Here is an 18,234-nt window from a genome sequence, read left to right as displayed (position 1 = left end):
GTCCTCACAGATTGTAACATTATTGAAGTGTGACCTGAAATATAGAAAATACACATGTTCATTATTAAGCAAAAACAAAGCAAAATAAGAGAGAGAAGCTGCTGGGGAAAAGGTAGAACACTTTAACCAGAAATAGAACAGGAATGGCTTGAATAATCATGAGAAAAGCAGGAGGAAAGTTGTTTAATGCGTAAATGGCAGCATTTTTCTCCAGGTGCTGCTCTTGACAGACTGGCGCCCTGGGTGGACTGCCCATGCTAAGAATTTTTACACACCAGTTCAGTTTGGATACGGGCAAATAAACCAGTTTTTTCTAAAACATTTTTCCAGATGGTTTAAACTCGGTGTTTATAAAAATCTAATTTCCCAATAACAATGTTAAAAAAAAAAGTTTCTGGACATTTTAGAGAAGATTTTTAAAAATGTATATATAAAAAAGATCAGTTTCCTGTTGTGTTTGGTTTTAATTTTACTCGTGCGCGTTTAGCTTTCATGTCTAAAAGAACTAAGTCCACGTGGTGCTTATTCCCCCCGCACACACCGTCACTGTGTGCGGCTTTGTCGGGCCTTATAATGTCCATCAGGTAACTCAATTCCCCTCTGATGTCATGAGGAGTAATTGAAACCTTGCTGAGAGCTGCAGCCATGGAGCCGACCGGATCCCCGCCTCTCACCGGACAAAAATTCCGCTATGGGGAGGATCGGCAGCGGGGAACATGGCGCATTCACTGCGGATTAACTCTCCACCGAGAAAAACTTTGGAAAGTGGCGATGAAACGCGCGCGTGCGGCTGAATCGTGAGCGGACTCGCAGGACTCATCACCGGGGAACCGACGGCCGACTCCTGGGCTTGTTTTGGATGGTGTCGGAGGCTTTTCCTGCCCTCCCTCAGTTCTGCTGCTGCTGCTGCTGCGGGATCAAAGTTTGGAGCAGCAGGCGGAGGATTTAGCGGAGATGGAAAAGCCCAGAGCGAGGAAAGAGAAGGTGAGGCCGGTGGAAACGTAAATTGTGGGGGTGAAATGTGGGGACTGCCGGAGGGAAGAGATAAAGAAAGTTTGCTGGAGCTTTTTTTTTTTTTTTTTTTTAAATAAATGCAGGTTGCTCACGTATTATGAGGTGTTGACATCCTTCAGGATTTATGAGGAAATGTCTGAAAACATAGGCGGTCCAAAGCTGTTTGGGGCCCTGAGCAGAATTTGGTTTGGGGGCTTTCCAACTGACAGTCACCACAGCTAACCCAGTGGCTTATTTACTTATTTTTAATCACTATTTATGCATTTTGCATCCAACATATCCTTATCTATAGTATAAATTATATATATATATATATATATATATATATATATATATATACTGCTTAGTAAAAATTGTTTCATGAATAACTTATACTTAACATTATTTTTATATTTTAAATGTGCTCATTTAAATCTATTTAGAATCAGTTGTTTTTTCATGTAGAAATTCTGTTATATTTTAGAGCATGAGTCACCAAACTTTTTGCTAAAGAGGCTCTTCATGAGTACTAAGTGATACAAAGGGCTGCCAAACTGACAGTTTATTTTTTTACATCACTTAATCATTTATGTGATTTTGAACAGGTACTGTGTTGGAGACCCCTGTCAGAGGTTTGTACCTGTTGAGTGGAAAATTTAAGCTTCAGAGCAGTACTCCCCCACCGTGCCCCCATTCTGCTCCTTCAAACTAGCCAGCACCTATTAGCAAACATCTGGTGGAACTGTGCATCTGCTGAGCTCATTACACAAGCGACTTCTCAGTCTGAAGTTGGTAAAAATGTTTTTAAGGGAGCCATGTGGTGATGACTTCCTGGAGGAAGAGTTTCAGAAAGAGCAGAAAGGCCCACTTTCAAGGCATCAAATTATGAAGTCAAATATCTTTTAAGTCATATTTGATATATATACAGCATTTTTATAACAACTGAAGGTAACATAGTTACTTGGGAACTTTTTGGCAATGTTTTGGCTAACCAACAAATAGTCATAGATTTTAGAAAGCTAACATTGATCATCGTGAACATACATCCCAATGTGAAATAAGGTTGAGACAGTATTATACTATTATTCTTATTAGTAAGAATAAAAAAATATATATTTTTAGCAAATTAAAAATATGAAAAGAATAGGAAGAAGTTTCTTTAGTCAGATGTAACCAAAATATAACTTTTTGGCCTACAGGCATGTGCTACATGTAGCAAAAAAACAAAACAAAACCTAAGGGTCTGACTGTACCTTGAACACAACATTCCCACTGTGAAACATGGTGATGGCAGCATAGTACTGTGGGTATTACTGTCTTCAGGACACAGAGGGAAGCAGCAGATTTCAGACCGGGCCAGGACAGTGACCCCATGACTGGTCAGTCAAAGTACAGACCTAAACCCAACTGAGAATCTGAGTCATGACTCGAAAATGAATGTTTGCAGATCTAATGGCTGAGCTTGAGCCACTGGTGAAATTGTCAGGAGTTCATTTCATATTTGGCCACCAGCCTGTTGTTTGATACTTCTTAATCTTAAATTAGAAGATTAATAATCATATTCAGGTGGAGCAGTCGTTCTTTCTATGGAGATTTTTCTCCTCATATTGGTGGTGTTCTTCAGGAATGTCCTCCCTGTGACCTGGGCAGAGTCGGGGGGCAGTGAATAGTAAGACGGGACGACAGGGGAAGCGTGTGTTTGCCAGCAGTCTTGGAAGGACTGAGCAGGATATTCATGCTGTGTTCCTGTTGCAGCGCTGCTCTACTGACTGCAGCTCCAGCAAATTCTTCTTTAAAACTTTGATCATCTGTGTGTCTACTGAAATATGCTTTGTCTTATGGAGCAAATGCAACATGCAGGGATATTTATACAACTATAGATTTATCCTGCTGAGTGTCTTGTTGAGTCTTTTTTCTTCTCACCTGACCTTGTGGGTGTGTGTGCGTGTGTGTGTACGGTACTGACCAGCTAACACAAAACCCATTCATCAGGTGATGCTGTTTTGTGCTTGATTATGTATTTAAAATTAGGGGTGTTCCAATACGACATTACCGATATCGCTGCTTTGAGTGTTGACCGATACCGATATCGGCCAGATAAGATAACAGCAAGAATCATACACACTTTTGTTACGTATTTTGCTGTGTGAAATGTTAGGAAATAGTTGATCTGGTGATACTAGTCAAGAAGAGAACAATAGTCAACAACAACTGACCCAACCATTATCAACCAATGGGTCTGTGTTCAGGATACAAGCACTGCTGGATACAAATGCAGGAGCAGACTAAATTCTGGGATGGACTGATTTCTGAGATGGACTAAATGCTGGAGTGGAGTACTTCTATCAGCTTGCGTATATCAGAGATTATAGATCCGATGCTGTTTTTCGGGCTATTTTCCAGACCGATTTCCGATTTCATTGTGGGATCCGGACAGCTCTACTTAAAACAAATAATGTGAAGGGAACAGTGGCAAACAAGGTAACTTGTTTAGCCACGCAGCTTCTCCTTCGTCAACCCTTCACACCTGTGAAAAGCCCAAAAGAAGCTGCTCTTTTAAATCTTCCAATTATAAAAAAAATGGGGGGTGGGGGAAACACAAAATGGAATCTAATCTAATCTATTAAAAATATGACAGTTGACCAAAGTGTTGGCTAAAGTTTTGTTTTTTACAACTTTATGCACACACGCATATATACACGTATTTGTTTTGTTCTGTCTTTCAGACAGATTAATAACTGATGAGAATGATATTCATCGTTTTAGTTTTGGTCTAATACATCCTAGATATAATCTACATCTGTCATTTCTTAAAAGAAAAGTGTTTTTTCCTGTTAGCTAAAAATGATTTATTTTTATGGACCTCTGTGAATGGAAAGCTATTGTTTTCCATTCACATTTCCATTGCATTGTTATTTTGTAGCAGTTCTACATGAGTGCAACTTCAATAAAGATATTATGACAACAAAAAAAGAGGTTGTTGATATCCAGGCAGCGATGTTTAGTTTGATGCCACAGTCATCCCGGTTTGTTCTTAGAAATAAAACCCATTGAAATAAGTGGAGGTGGATAAACAGGCTTGTTTAAAACAATGAAAACCTCCACAGAGCAGATGCTTCACTCGTATCAGAAACGTGAGACTGACAAACGCCTCTGGTCTATTTCAAGTAAATCTTAAGTACCACTTCAAGTTTTCTGGCGTCTTCGTCAACAATGTTGGCTGATGCATTTTGAAGGTTTAGGAATCCCTTAAGCTTCTGTGTGCGTGTGTGTGCGTGCGTGTGTGTGTGTGTGTGTGTGTGTGTGTGCCTGTGGCAATTTGTAGAGAGATAATGACGGCCTTGGTGTAAGCTCTGGTGAAAACCCGGATTTGGAAACACCAGATCAGAGGAGGCAGCTCTGTGGAAGCGCCTCGCTCTCGGCCGTAGTGAGAACATTTGAGCCCAAGTTTCAGCAGCCGTGGCGACGGGAATAAGAGCAGAACCCACTTTGACTTTGTCACTTTTTTCCTCCGCGTCTTCCTGAAGAGTTGAAGTGGTTACAGCAGAACAGAGACGTGAACGCAGCAGTTTTTCACTGCATCATAAAATTCATATGAAGCAGCTACTGTTTGCCGTTATTTTGGGTATCTTTCCATCTTCAATAATGTTTTTTTTGTGTGTGAAAATGTAACTGACTGACAATATTCTTCGAGTGGGCTGTTGTTTTAGTGACAGCTTCAAATACTGGAAAATTACACTTAAATCAGTTTTTACTTCTCAAATGTCTGTTTTATGAAGCATCATTAGAGAATGGAATAGTTTCTAAAATCCTTTCAAATTTTCTTTGTCCTTGTCCTGACATGATGGATAATTCAAAAAATATTTCTAAGTTTTAGTATGAACACAGATCCTTTGGAGTTCAGTGCATCCAGTGTAATGTTTGGGTTTAGTTTTTTCCTGTTTCCATTTGGATGAACTCGTTATTGTCCAGCCAGTCCAGATCTCACTGCATCAGATCGTTCTTCAGTCAGTTCTCAGTTGTTCTTTGTTTTTCTTTAGATCCAACTAAAGAAAAATGACCTGCATGTCTTGTTTAATGACATGCAGGTCAATGTCAATTGGTCTTTTGAGCATTTTTAAAACCAAAGTTATTTGAATCCAATACTAAAGAAATAAAATATGCTAGATTCAATTTCTACGATGGCCATTGTAGATAAAATTTAACATTGAGTACATTTCCACCAAAATTTCTCAGACATTTTCTAAGAAAAAACAAGGAAATTTCTGAGTTTGAGAAATTAAAAATTTTCAAGATAAAATGCAGAAATTTTTAGATTATTTTTTTTAGTTTTTTTCTAGAAAATGTCTGGGCTTGATTTCCTCCAAAATTTCTGAGTTTTTTGGAGGAAATTAAGTTTTTTTTTCTACAGTGGCCCTAATACACAGTCGCAAATATCTGATGATTCAGATGTAAATTATATGGTTTTGAATATGTTGTTCAAAGTAGTAGTGTTTTTTTTACAAATATGATTTCTGCAGGATTTTGATTAGACCAAATTCCATGGAATATATCGGACAGTAGTCTGATGAAGATCATTTATCTATTAGCCTGGTGGTACGACAACTGTAACGAGACAAATGTTATCTCAACAATTGAATATGACAGCTACTCAATGTAAAGCAGTTATTTAAAAAAAAAAAGAAAAGAAAAATACAAGTAATTTTGATGATGTTTTTTATTAATAGACACAGAAATGTGTTGCTATGTCTTGCTAAGCGTGTCCTCTTCCTCTTCCTCCTCCGTCTTCTCCACAGTTCTCCCTTTTTGGCTCTCGCTCCGCCGGCAGAGCCACCAACCCTTCCTCCTCATCCTCTCGCTCTTCATCTCCCGGGATCCCCTCGGCCCAAGTTGGGAAAAGGCTGGATCGGATTTCTGGCTCCGGCGGTCCAGCCGCCCTGAGCAAAGCTGAGTTCTTGGAGCGTGTGCGCCGCAGTAACCAGGCCTGCCAGCAGGGGGAGTTTGCGCTGGCTGTTCGTCTCTACACCGAGGCCCTCACCGCGGACCCGCAAAACTGCATCCTGTACAGCAACCGGTCTGCGGCCTACCTCAGACTGGGACAGCACGCCAAGGCTCTGGACGACGCAATCAAAGCCCGTCTAATTAACCCCAAATGGCCCAAGGTAAGACGTTTGACCTTTGATGACCTTACTGCTTTAATTGTAGTTGTCGGTTGAGCAGAGTAATTGGATTTAAAAGTGTAAGTAATGATCAGGTTGGAGAAAGAAGAACAATGATTTCCTGAGATCAAAAGTCAGAATTATTTTTATTTCTTGGCGCTAATCGTCTTCGGTACACCAGCGTAAAATGTTGCTCAAATAAAAGTTAAACGTCTGCAACTTGTGGGATGTGGTCAGCTCCAGCTGTGCTTTTACGATGCCTTGTAAAAGTGTTATTTGTGATAAACCAACGCAAAGTAGTGTGTAATTGTGACTGGAAACCAAATTTTAGTCTGGAGGTTGGTTGTTTTTTTTTAAAGTGTCTCACACATTTGCATGCAGCCATCCTGAGTGAATGCTGCGTGGAACTGCATTTAGCTCGCTTACAGCCGCCAGTCCTTTAGGGAATGTCTCTAGAGCAGGCGTCTCCAACCGTCGTCCTGGAGATGCAGCTTTTGCCAAACTTGATGACATATTGAAAAGGTAATTCAGTTATTTGATTCAGCTGGTTGGAAAGCTGTTTGAAATAAAAACTACTTGGTCAAAGTGGGTATTTTTATTTTAGAGCTTTGTGTTAATGATGCATCTATAGTAATGACCCTAAATCAAACCACTCGCTTGAAGAAAACCAGATTTAGACCGCATGAATTGCTTCTCTCCTCCCCCAAAGGCTTGAAGTGGTCGCTTGCATCTAAACAGTGGAAAGTCAGAGAATATACTCCGAGTCCTTCAAGTCCTTTCAGAGAGGAAAGTGGGCAGTCGGAGGACTACCTCTGTCGGGACAGCTGGTTCCCAGCCAGCTCCGCTCCGCTTCCTTTCACAGTGAGAGAGAATGGACGGAAGTGGTGTTTGGGTGTGTATCCGAGCAGTGTGTGTATGTGTGTGTTTGTGTGCAAGTGTGAGATAGCTTTGCACGGCTGTTATTTTGTTTTGGAAACCCTGGCGAGGCCTTGGCCCGAGTTTGGTACTTAAAGACAATACCAGAAGCAGCATTCCTGTGTGTGTGTGAGAGAGAGAGTATGCGTGTGTGTGTGCGTGTGTGTGTGTGTGTGTGTGTCTGCATAGTGGCGGTGTCATTGCTGTGAGCTCACTGCAGCATTCGCTTTGGGTCAAAGCTAAGGTCAGAACCGATGAACTACCAGAAAGAGAGAATCTTTCTGCTTCACTTCCTTCTTTCTACCCTTCAGTCGGCCATCTTTGCTTTCTTCTCTCCTCCTTTTCTTCTTCTGTGTTTGCCTCCCACAGTTTGTCCCATTGCTGCCCCCGCTGACTTGTCTGTTGGCACAGCACTCTCAAACACGCGCATTATCTGAATCTCACACACACACACACACACACACACACACACACACACACCCACACACACGCACACGCACACACACACACACACACACACACACACACACACACACACACACACACAAATGGAGCGACTCGGTCATGGGAACGGAGTGGAGGAGTCGGTCAAAAGTCGCTGAAGTTTGGGCGCTTATCTGGATAACAACAGCGCGCAGGCAGGCTGGCAGCGCTTCTCTGCATTTCGATGTTTTCGTTTCGTTCATCCGATGCAAAGATTTTCGAGAAAGCCTTTTTGTTTCTTTGTGATTCAAATGAAGTAAAACTTGCTGCAAGAGCGAAAGCCTTTCCTTTGACTGAGAAGAAGTTTTTTATATGCTTACACCGACCAGGCTGTTTGCTGTCGTCCACACACACACACGCACACACACACCCCCACACACACACACACACACACACACACACACACCCCCACACACACACACACGCACACACACACACACACACACACACACACACACGCACACACACACTCTGCCTGTATTTTTTATTGTTTGGTACTTTTGAAGACCGAGCAGGTTCTTTTTGTTTCTCTTAGATAGCTAAGCTCATGAAGAAAGTGAAACTTTCTGTTCAATTTGTCAGCTCACAGGTGAAGAAGTGTTAGTTTACAGAAAACCTGAAGGAGGCCCTTCGAACAGCCTTTCACCCCAGATAGAGCTGTGAGTCTTTCAGGGGAAGTCTCTGCAGCATCTAGAAACTGAAATTTGTCTTTTTCTTCTTTTTTTGTTCTCTTTTTGCAAAATAGATGAGCCAACTGGGTGCTCCCCAATGGGGGCGCCACAATACAATTAGAAAAAATTTAAGATTTTTTTTTTAATGTTCTGGTTATCAGAGATACTTCAACCAATAAGTAAAACCAATATATATATTTTTAGAAATGATAACACTAAACATAGAGAATAATTTTGATTGGAGGTGTAAACTTGGACTTGTGAAAGTAAAAGCAGCTTCATTCTTTGCTGGCTCACGTTTCGCTGCAGTCTGGTTCAGCTCGACGTTACACTGAGGGTTCACTCAGAAGGAATCAGTGCAGATCATCAGGAAGGTGGAGGCAGACCAGATGGCTGCCCCGCTCCGCCTGTTTACAGAGCAGCCAGAGGAGTTGGCCCCGCGTCGCTCTGGATAACTCTGTCATTAAGAAACGTCTCGCTGACCGCACGCTGCACGGACGATTACTCGCATACGGGCAAAGACGCTCTCGTTTCTTCAAGTGGGACGAGCAGGAAGGGTTTGCTTTGGGAAGCCTCCCCACATCAAACTGTTCAGGCTCCTTCAGAGTAAAAGCTGCTTTACTGATGTTTGTGCTGAGAGTGAAAAGTGGTGGAGAGCTTTGTCCAGGTCAGAGCATGAGATGGGGAAGGAAAGGAGTCTCCAGAGGAAATGATTTCATTTAAATTAGTTTCTGTGGACTTGAAATACAGAATTTTCCATCTTTATTCAGTTTTTCTTTTAAAATAAATGATGTAGCTGCAACCTGCGGGTCCTGAGCCTCTTTGGATCTTCCACAAGGGCTATTTAAAACTTCAAATACAGATGGTAAAGAAACAAATGCTGAAAATAGGTATAATAATAAATGCAGTTTTCAGTTTTTTATTGAATAACTACAATTAATTTTCACAACTGAATCACACTAAAATTACCTGTTTTAGCAATTCATGTCAGAAAATATTTTTGAAAAAAACTTGTTTTTCTTTACATAAAAGAAAAGATTTTTTAGGGGAAAAAACACTTGTGCTTTAGAGATTTACAAAATTGAAACTTTTTGCAATGCCATATTTGTGCATTTGTAGACTGGAGTAAATTTCTGCCAAAAAAACTCAGAAATTTTAAGATTAAGCATTTTCTAGATAAAATGTGGATATTTCTGAGTTTTAAAAGTTCTTTTTTTTTTACTTTTCAAACTTTTCTTTCTAGATTTAGATGAATCTAAAAATGTCTAGAAATTTTCTGATATTAATTTCAAAATATTAGTTTTTTTGTTGCAATTTTTCAGCTTTTCAAACTAAGAAATTTCCAGGGTTTTTTTTTCTAGAAAATCTGAGAAATCTTCTAGAAAAAAAAATCAATTTTAATCTCAAAATTTGTTGCGTGTTTTGGCAGGAACGTACTCCTCTATTTTTTTTCCAAATACGTTATTGTCAATTGTGCTACTTTTATGCAGAACCTGTTTTGTTTGTTGTTCCTTCAGATCCCCATTAGCATCAGCAGCTTCCGCTATTCTTTCTAGTTCACATAAAAAGACAGATCATTTTTACCAAAACATCACATAGATGACGTATTAAAATAACAGAATCTATTCTACCTGTATCGTTCCTCTAATTGAAGACTACTCCAAAAAACATATTTTATTCAGACTTCAGAGAGAAACACAGATCAGTTCATCGTGTGGTGTCAGAATATGACTGAAGAGGATTTTTGGAGAAACCACTAGAGAGCAGCACTGACTTGTGAAATTCCCCTCTCATCCACAGAGGAAAGTGAACAGTTCTTGTTGCCAAAGCGACTGCGTTGCCCTCTGATGACCCACATCACATGAGGCTTGGTAACACACAGGCCCTGTAATCCACCCCAGCTGACTGACTTCTCCAAAAATCTGTCTCAGAAGCTGCTCTGGAACTCGTGTTATCGGCCACTTAGTGTTTGCTTTCTTTTTGTTCTACTTCTTCTTTTTCTTTTTTTGTTCCCCTGAAACTTATCTCTCCCATTATGTGCATCAGCAGGAGGGCCTGCTGCAGCTTCCTTTGCGTCTCTCAGACCTGATAATATTCTCCCGTACTGCTGGCTCTGGGTCTCCTGCTGCCGAAACACTTCTGCAGAACATAGTGAGTTTTATTTTAGCCTGCAAGGAGAGTTGGGGTTAATTTTCAGGTAATCGGAAGATGTGTGCCTATCCTTCCACTTTTTTTAATACGTAGCCAGCTCGAACCAAAAGCTGCTGACTCAGCAATTAAACACAAGCTGCTGGTGGAGGAACTCAACTGTATGTGCAAAGGAAGGGGAAAGATAAGAGGAGTGGATCTTAATGAAAGATTGTCTCAGTTTGATGTGAACGAAGCATGGTGGGAATGTCGCATGACGAGGATTTAGCTGGCTTTCACTCTGCAGATCTTTAAGCACACACTGGCAGCAGCGGCTAGCCAGTGAGCGGCTCAGTTTCTACAGCAACGGCAGTACGCCAGCCATAAATCTGATCTTTATTTAAAGGGGCTGTATTACCTAGAATTGACTTTTTTCAGCTTTGCATAGTGATAATGTTATTGCCTCATCAAAAAACACACCTGGAGTGTTGCCTTGATTCTTCCATGAATGTTTGAGGAATCCTTTAATCTCCATGGCAACCATTTTGCTCTAGAAAACGCCTGGGTGGTCCTAGCCCCGCCTTCGAGATGCAGCTCCTCATCAGACCGCAGTTTCCAAGCTACCAAGTTTCTGCCTCACAGAACAGCCCTCCCTCATGAACCCCCCACTCAGCTCCTTCAAACTAGCTAGAAACAATTAGCAAACACCTGGTGCCACCGTGTATCTACTGCGCTCGTTATACAAGCTACTTGTCAGTCCTACGCTGGTGAAAACGTTGTAAAAGGGAGGAGCCATGTTGTGCTTCTGTCTCTTCTTAAAGAGACAGAAGCACAATTTCAAGGTGTTCAAATATGAAGTTGATTTTCTCTAAAGTCGTATTTGGTATGTAGAGAATTTTTAATGATATTCATATAGAAAAATATATTTTTATTAGTTATGAATTAATCCAACAAATGAAGTTGTAAAAACAGAATCCTTTAAATTGACAGAAACAATTTATTTAACTAAACTTAATTCAGTGTTACAGACCTGATATAAATGAATCAGCTGTTTAATTGTAGTCATTCATCCATTGTGTAGCATTTGCAATCATGTAAAATAACTTGTTCAAAACGGACAGACCTCCTGCAGCAGTCATGCCATTCATTGCTTGGTAAAGTAACAGGAAAAAGAAAAGGCCGACTTTCACAGGAAGTGCTTTTCAATTAAAACCTGCCAGCAGCCAGTATGCAGAGAACATTCAAACTCCGTACGAAAAGACCCCAGGCCAGGATTTAAACCCAGGACCTTCTTGTTGGAAGGCAGACGTTTCCCCAGTGGCTGCCGAAGGTGCATTCACTTTGCAGAAATAGAGCTGATGTTTGAGCTTCCAATTAACCAACATATATATTTTTTTGGTGCAGCTCTTAAAAAAAACAACAACAAAAAAACCCCCAGGAAAAAACTGGTTCAAAAGCCAACTCTCAGAATTCAACTATCAGTCTATGAATCCCACGTTTCTGTTTAATTTGGTATTTCCTTGTGTCACAATGTGATAGTCTGCATAATTACATACTCTCCAGTGTAATTAAAGCAAAAACAAAGCTGTGCCCTTTGACTGTTTCCTCCATGTTTCACCGTTGTAAAATAATCCCAGATTTCTGTTTTTCCTGAAGTTTGGCGGTGAGACAAATAGACAAACTGACACATTTAAACGGTCTAAGGTCTCCTCACTATTAAAACAAACAATTACAGGTTCATCTGTTTGGCGTTTCCACAGCAACAGCATGCCAAGCTGCTGGATGCGGAGCTCAGCTGGGCATATGTGGCACCGACTGTTTGTCCGTTTCGCTCTCAGTGAAGATGATCAAAAATACCTTCATAGGGCTGAAACGATTAATTGATTTATTCCCGATTAACTGATTATTGAGATAATCGTCAACTAATTTAGAAGTTGATTAATCATTAACTGGAGTATACAGACTCTGAAAAAGGGCAACTTGCTGAAAACACAACACATTCAAATCAGTAATTAAGCCAAATCTTTACAAAATAAATATATATTTTGCATTTAGGATAAAAAAAACTCCTCTGCCTGTAAGAATGTTTTACTCCTAAAGTGGCATAGCTTTAGCTTCACTCGGTTCAAATTCACTTAAAGTATAATATGCTGTTGCATTTTAGACAATAATAAAAATGTTTTATTAATTGTCAGCATTACTAAAACAGTCATTTTAGTAATCGTTTAAAAAAAAAAATCTCCATCTTGTATTTTCATATTAGTAGGGAAATGTGCAGCCGTCAAAGGATTAGCGAACAGAGGGCTCAGCAGTTTCGCTGTCAGATAGGGTTAATTCTGTCTTGAATGTTTTCTGCTTATCTTTAACCCCCCCACCCCCCACAACGCCACCCTCAAATTAAATTATGCATTCATGGGTTTAAGTGGAACCCTTCAAAAGCTTCGGCGGCTTTTGCTGTCACACAGTGTCACTGCAGGGATGTTAAATAGGAATTCAAGACAAGGCTTTTTAAGCTTGTAAAGTTTGCTTCTGCTCCACATGTTCATTGTTTTTTTTTTTTTCTGAATTGATTGGTACATATGATGTTCTGTTCATCCGAATATGTCCACATAGTGCAACGTTTAGCTTCCGTTGATACGGTCAGACGCTCTGACTGAGGTAACGCAAAACAAAACGGTTAAATAAGGAACAGAAGAGAGCAGGACAACGCTGCTGGAGGAGGACTGCAGTGGTTCGACTGAAAAAAACAAACACATTCTGGATTCAACAGCGAGCTGATGAAGGGAAGCTAAACCAGCAGAAATATGATCTCTCTCTTTTTAATTTCTATCAGAACTCTTGCTGCTGCATTTTGGATCAGCTGGAGGATTTTAACCGCATTTTGTGGACAGTAAAGAGTTACAGTAGTTCAGAACTGAAGTAACAAATCATGATCTAGTTTTTTGCAGCCACTCCTGGACAGGATATTTCTAATTTTGGCAAAATTCCAGGTATAGCAGAAGGAAATCTGAGGAACTTGTATGGAATTAAAGTGACATATCCTGGTTAAAAATAACGTACAGGTTCTTTATTTTGTCATCGGAGGCCAAGTTAATGCCACCAGGACTCTGAGATTTGACCAATCAGTTTCTGTTTCAGAGGTTCTGGTCCAAAGACGACAACCTGTCTCTGGTTGCCCGGATCCTTAGAAACAGCAGCTCTGAGGAGGAGCTGCGTCTTGGAGGCGGGGCTTGTTCCACCCAAGCGTTTTGCGAAGCTGAATGGTTGCCATGGAGATTAAAGGATTTCTCAAACTTTCATGAAAGAATCAAGGCAACACTCCAGGTATGTTTCTAATGAGGGAATAACACTATAAACATGATGTAAAGCTCAACAAAGGTTGATTTTACATAACACTGCCTCTTAAGGTGTTTACAGTAGAACAGGATGTTTCCAGCTTGTTAGAGTAAATCATAGTTTTCCCAGAAAGTGAAGCGCTAATTAAAAGTTCACCAGTCTGCCACAGCAACACAGCATCTACGTAGTAAAGATGAATAATTCCGTTATGTGGAAAAGCTAATTTATTATTAATAAAACCTCTTAGGCATTATAATTTACTAAAGTGGAAACAGATAATTTATCATTTTTATAGTGGAAAATAGCTAAACAACAACCCCGGTGCTAAGTAGGCACATCTCTCCAGGGTGGTGTAATTGTTAGCGGCTCCTCCTCTCTGACGCTGTGATATTGGGGGCAGCTGGCTGAAAACGACCTTCATAAGAGTCCTGAGGGAGCGCAGCAGGCCCAGGCTGCAGCTCCACCAGCATTCCTGTCAGCCGCAAGCTGCTCACAAAGACATACAGAGTCTACCTGAGTGTACCTGTTGGCCTGGACAAGTGACTACAACCTTGCCATAAGGCACAAACTCACCAAATTAGCTATTAGTAAGCAGACTTAATGTACGATGTATAAACAGCACGTCCAACGCGCAAGCAGTGATACGTCCTGCGTAGTTTCGCTGGTCGCTATGGAATAATTTATTCATAGAGACACACAGACCTTTGACACTGTTAGCTTATTAGTGGCAGTTATTTTGCAGTAGTTTTAATCTGCTCCGAGGTTTTCGCCTCCGGGAATCAGTGAACGCTCAGACCTTAATATTAAATTGAGTATAGATTCTATGTTTTTGCAATAAATTTGACAAATATAAATACATATTTTTGTAATTTTTTCCCCCCCCGACTCTCATTTTATGCTAATGCTTTATATCTACCTGATCTTTCTTTAGCTCCACGATGCCAGTTTGACCTTTGAAGGCTCAGGTGTGTGTGGGAAATTGCCAGCATTATTTTTAATTCATAAATGACCAGAGGCGCTTCAAGCAGAGGCTCATCTTTGAGGAGGAAAGCTAGAACCGCTTTTTGAAGGTGGTGAAGGATGTTTTAAACACTCCAGAATCGCTAAACATGTTTTTTCACCTCCAGATATCTCTACTTCCTTTGACGTTCTGTGAGAGGCCCCTTCTGGTTAGACGCTTGGAAAATGTATGTGCAAACTCGGCCTCGGTATTTTAGGCATGGCGAAGTGAATTGTTCCATGAGCAGTTTGGCTAACTCCTTCACAGCTTTTACCGATGCAACACCCTGGTTTAAGAGAAGAGGAAGGTCAAATTTCATTGTGTTTAGATGTTTTGTCGTAGACTTGGATGGAAGAACCAGGCATGAACGAGAACATGAAAGTGAATAGTAGTAATAGTGAAAATGTTGGGGAACGAATAACTTAAACTTTGCTGTAGGTCTGCTTGGTAGGAGGTCAAAGGAGTTGTCTGAAACTTTACGTGATCAAAGTTGATATAAGTGACTTATGAATTGGTTTCTCATTCACACATGGTGGCGTTGTAGTTGTTGGCAGGTTACTGTGGATCAAAGGGTGAATGAGCTCATCTGAAGCTCAGTGAGTGTTGGTTAGAACCAGTTTTGTAGCAGTTTTACAAGAACTGGTTCTGGTGATATTTGCTGATCTCTAGATGGTATAAACTTGAGGAAGGCAGGGAGAGGTAAGTTGAAGACTCTCAATCAATCAGGAAAGGACTTCTCTGGAGACCCAATCGTTTTGAGGTGTGCATCGTAGCAGAAGAGCAAATAAGGTGCTGGAGGACAAGAGTAACATCAAGTAGATTCAAGGTAGGCGAGTGTCTGGGTTCAGGGAGATGGAGATAGAGCAACGAGCCTTTTAGCACAACAGCTAGGAGAACCAGGCTACCACAACTATTGACAATCTGGCAACATCTATGATTCCTGTCGGTCCTCTTCAGCAATGTTCCCTGCTGAGCAGGTGATTTTCAGGTGAGGGAGCCAGTGCCTCAGGAACAATGCTGCCCGTTAAGAGATCAGAGGTACAGAAAGGGAGGAGCGAAGAGGAGAGGTAGAGACAACAAACCTAAACCTGCTCCCAGATCACAGCATAGACACTGTTCCACTAGAATGGCTTGTTTTTATCTGAAAGTTTGAATCAATTTCTACTTATTTAACATATAATGAACATTCAATTGGGGAAATAAATACCTGAATGCATTTAGACCTGTGCCACTTGAATATGGTTCTTCTTAGCACTGAAAGGCTCTTCACTAGATGAAATGTTAGGTGTTGAGCTGGAAGGGTTAATAGTTTTATCACTGTTCAATAATGCCTCTTGCTAAGGGGCGAAGCCCCTTTCTGCTCTGACAGAGTTCTCAGTGGAGGCAGATCAATGCCGAAGCCTCCTGCCTTGTTACTGAGTCAATATGGGTTTTTATCTAAATGCACAAAACCTGTACACAGATAAGTCAAACGCACACACCCACACACACACACACGCACGCACACACATTCACACGTGCACAGGCTGATCTGATAACCAAACATCTCCACGTTGCTAGGTCTCATGTTATCAGGCTACACTTTGACCTAGACTATCTGAACTCTTAATGCCCATTTCACAGCCAGAGATGGAGGGAGTGAGTTTGTGTTTCTGCTGTATTATCGCTGATTTCATATTGCCTTTAAGTAAAACAGAAAACAGTAGCACAGAAGCTAGAAGGTTTAGAAAGCAGTTTTTATTGTCGGTTTTACAGTTTCTGAAAGCTCCAGTAGGAATCCAGAGATCTGTTTGGGATGAGGACTGTGGAGAAGAATTAAGAAATTTGACTTCCTTATTTTTATGCTGTAACTATGGTTTTATATTTGCACCACCAATCTGAGCACACAGTGAGACCGCAGTAAGTTCAGATGTCTATGTGAGCAAAGAATAACGAGTGGTGTGTGTGTTTAAGTCTCACACATGCTCGATTAATAGTGTTCTCTTCTCACACTCAACTGATTAACTCTAGCTCTTCGCTCACAACTTAGTGTTTATCAAAGAAGCTCACCACCAGCCAATCAAATACAGAACCAATCAAAAGCTGCAAATCAAACTATTTTTTTTATTTTTTCAATATAGGACTGTGTTGGTTTGAATAGCAATTTTACAAAAACTTCTTTTAATTTTACTCATGCTACTTTTGCCTGACCTTAAAATATGTACGATGATCTAACTGTCTAGGAGTGACAAAAAGAAAAACAGACAAAATATCTAACAGGGAATACAGTAATGCTGTTAATATAGCAGAAAAATGACCTAAACATATCTGTTTAACCAAGCGACACTGACAAGGCTAAACAATTATGAATAAAAACTTGTATGTAAATGTGTTTTCAACCAGTCAGGATTATTCTACAGATTCAAATAAACCAACCACCTGGAAATTTGAAATCCTGGACGACATGGATGAGAGAGAGCTGTGGGATTGGTGAGCAGATGCAGTGTGTGCACAGGAGAAGCAAAAGAGAAACAACAGCAGGTGAAATACCTGCTGTGGCTGCAGAGAGGAATGAGTGGATTAGAGGGCAGCATGTATTTGGTTTGTGTAGCACAGAACAAGTGTATATGGCAGCGTACAGGAGCTAAGATGAATGGATTCATTTGCGGTGTGTGCCTGGAGGCCACACAGACCGATGCAGCCACACCGCCGCAGACTTTATGTCACGGCGACACCCCGTCAACACCAAACGCTGATAAATGTTGAACAAAGCTTTTGCTTTTGTCTGTATGAGCATTTAAAGTGTTTGTTGTGTTGCTTTAAAGCTCCGTTCTGTCACTTTGGTTTGGATTTTTCTTGTCGTTTGGGGTTTATTTCACTTTGCAGCAAGTCCTTGTGCTTATTGTTAGTTGATGTGTTTGTGTAATGGTGACTTCTTGTTTTGACGCTCTGAATAAATAGATTTTTCAGTTTTTGGCCTGATGATCTTTCATCAGAGCTCATCAAGGGAAAATTCCGTTTCCTCGTTGTTTAGACGCCTGCTTCATGTTGTTTCTGTGTTTACTCAGCCATTACTTTCCCTCAGCCTCCGTCTGCCGTTTACATCATAATTAGTCGCTTGTTTTTCATGCCAGTGATCAGCCTTCCCATGATTTAAACGCCTCTGCCTAGTTGATTCATTCATTGTCAGATCCTCTTGATTTTTCTGTCAGTCATACTTCTGGCTGTTTCTCCTTGTTGCCTTCAGGTGCTCTTGAAAGGTATTTGTTTTTTCAGTTTCATTACTATCATCTACCTTATTATCCTGACTGTAAGTTTGAGGTCATTGAGTCAAGACATCAACCCTAATCATCCTGGTAGATGGCAGCAGATTTCTATTGAGGATGGGTTAGTGTGTGAGTGGTTCTTCAAAACAGAATAAACAAAAGACAAACTATATAATCCAATGTAAACACTGATTATTATATAAGCACGCTACATTACCTATGACAGCCACAAACATGCCTTTTAGCCCTTACAACTACGCACAATGACCTTATAGCTATTTAGTCACGTTTAGTAATAAATAAAA

The 18,234-nt window shown here is 40.6% G+C and overlaps 1 protein-coding gene across 1 annotated transcript; it reads left to right on the top strand.

Moving 5' to 3' along the window:
• The first annotated feature begins 11 nt into the window (after nucleotides 1-11).
• LOC148155944 (tetratricopeptide repeat protein 28-like) lies at nucleotides 12-6,636 on the top strand. The gene is made up of 2 exons (XM_088010746.1): nucleotides 12-984; nucleotides 5,790-6,636. Exons 1-2 carry the CDS (start codon nucleotides 955-957, stop codon nucleotides 6,207-6,209), a joined length of 450 nt encoding a protein of 149 aa, XP_087866872.1. The 5' UTR covers nucleotides 12-954; the 3' UTR covers nucleotides 6,210-6,636.
• Nucleotides 6,637-18,234: the final 11,598 nt, after the last annotated feature.

This window comes from Poecilia mexicana, unplaced genomic scaffold, assembly GCF_051168715.1.
Source record: "Poecilia mexicana isolate PSO_F unplaced genomic scaffold, ASM5116871v1 scaffold_12, whole genome shotgun sequence".
Taxonomy (NCBI): Eukaryota; Metazoa; Chordata; class Actinopteri; order Cyprinodontiformes; family Poeciliidae; genus Poecilia; species Poecilia mexicana.
The sequence above is the reverse complement of the archived record's forward strand: the minus strand, read 5'-3'. Positions and strand labels throughout refer to the sequence as shown.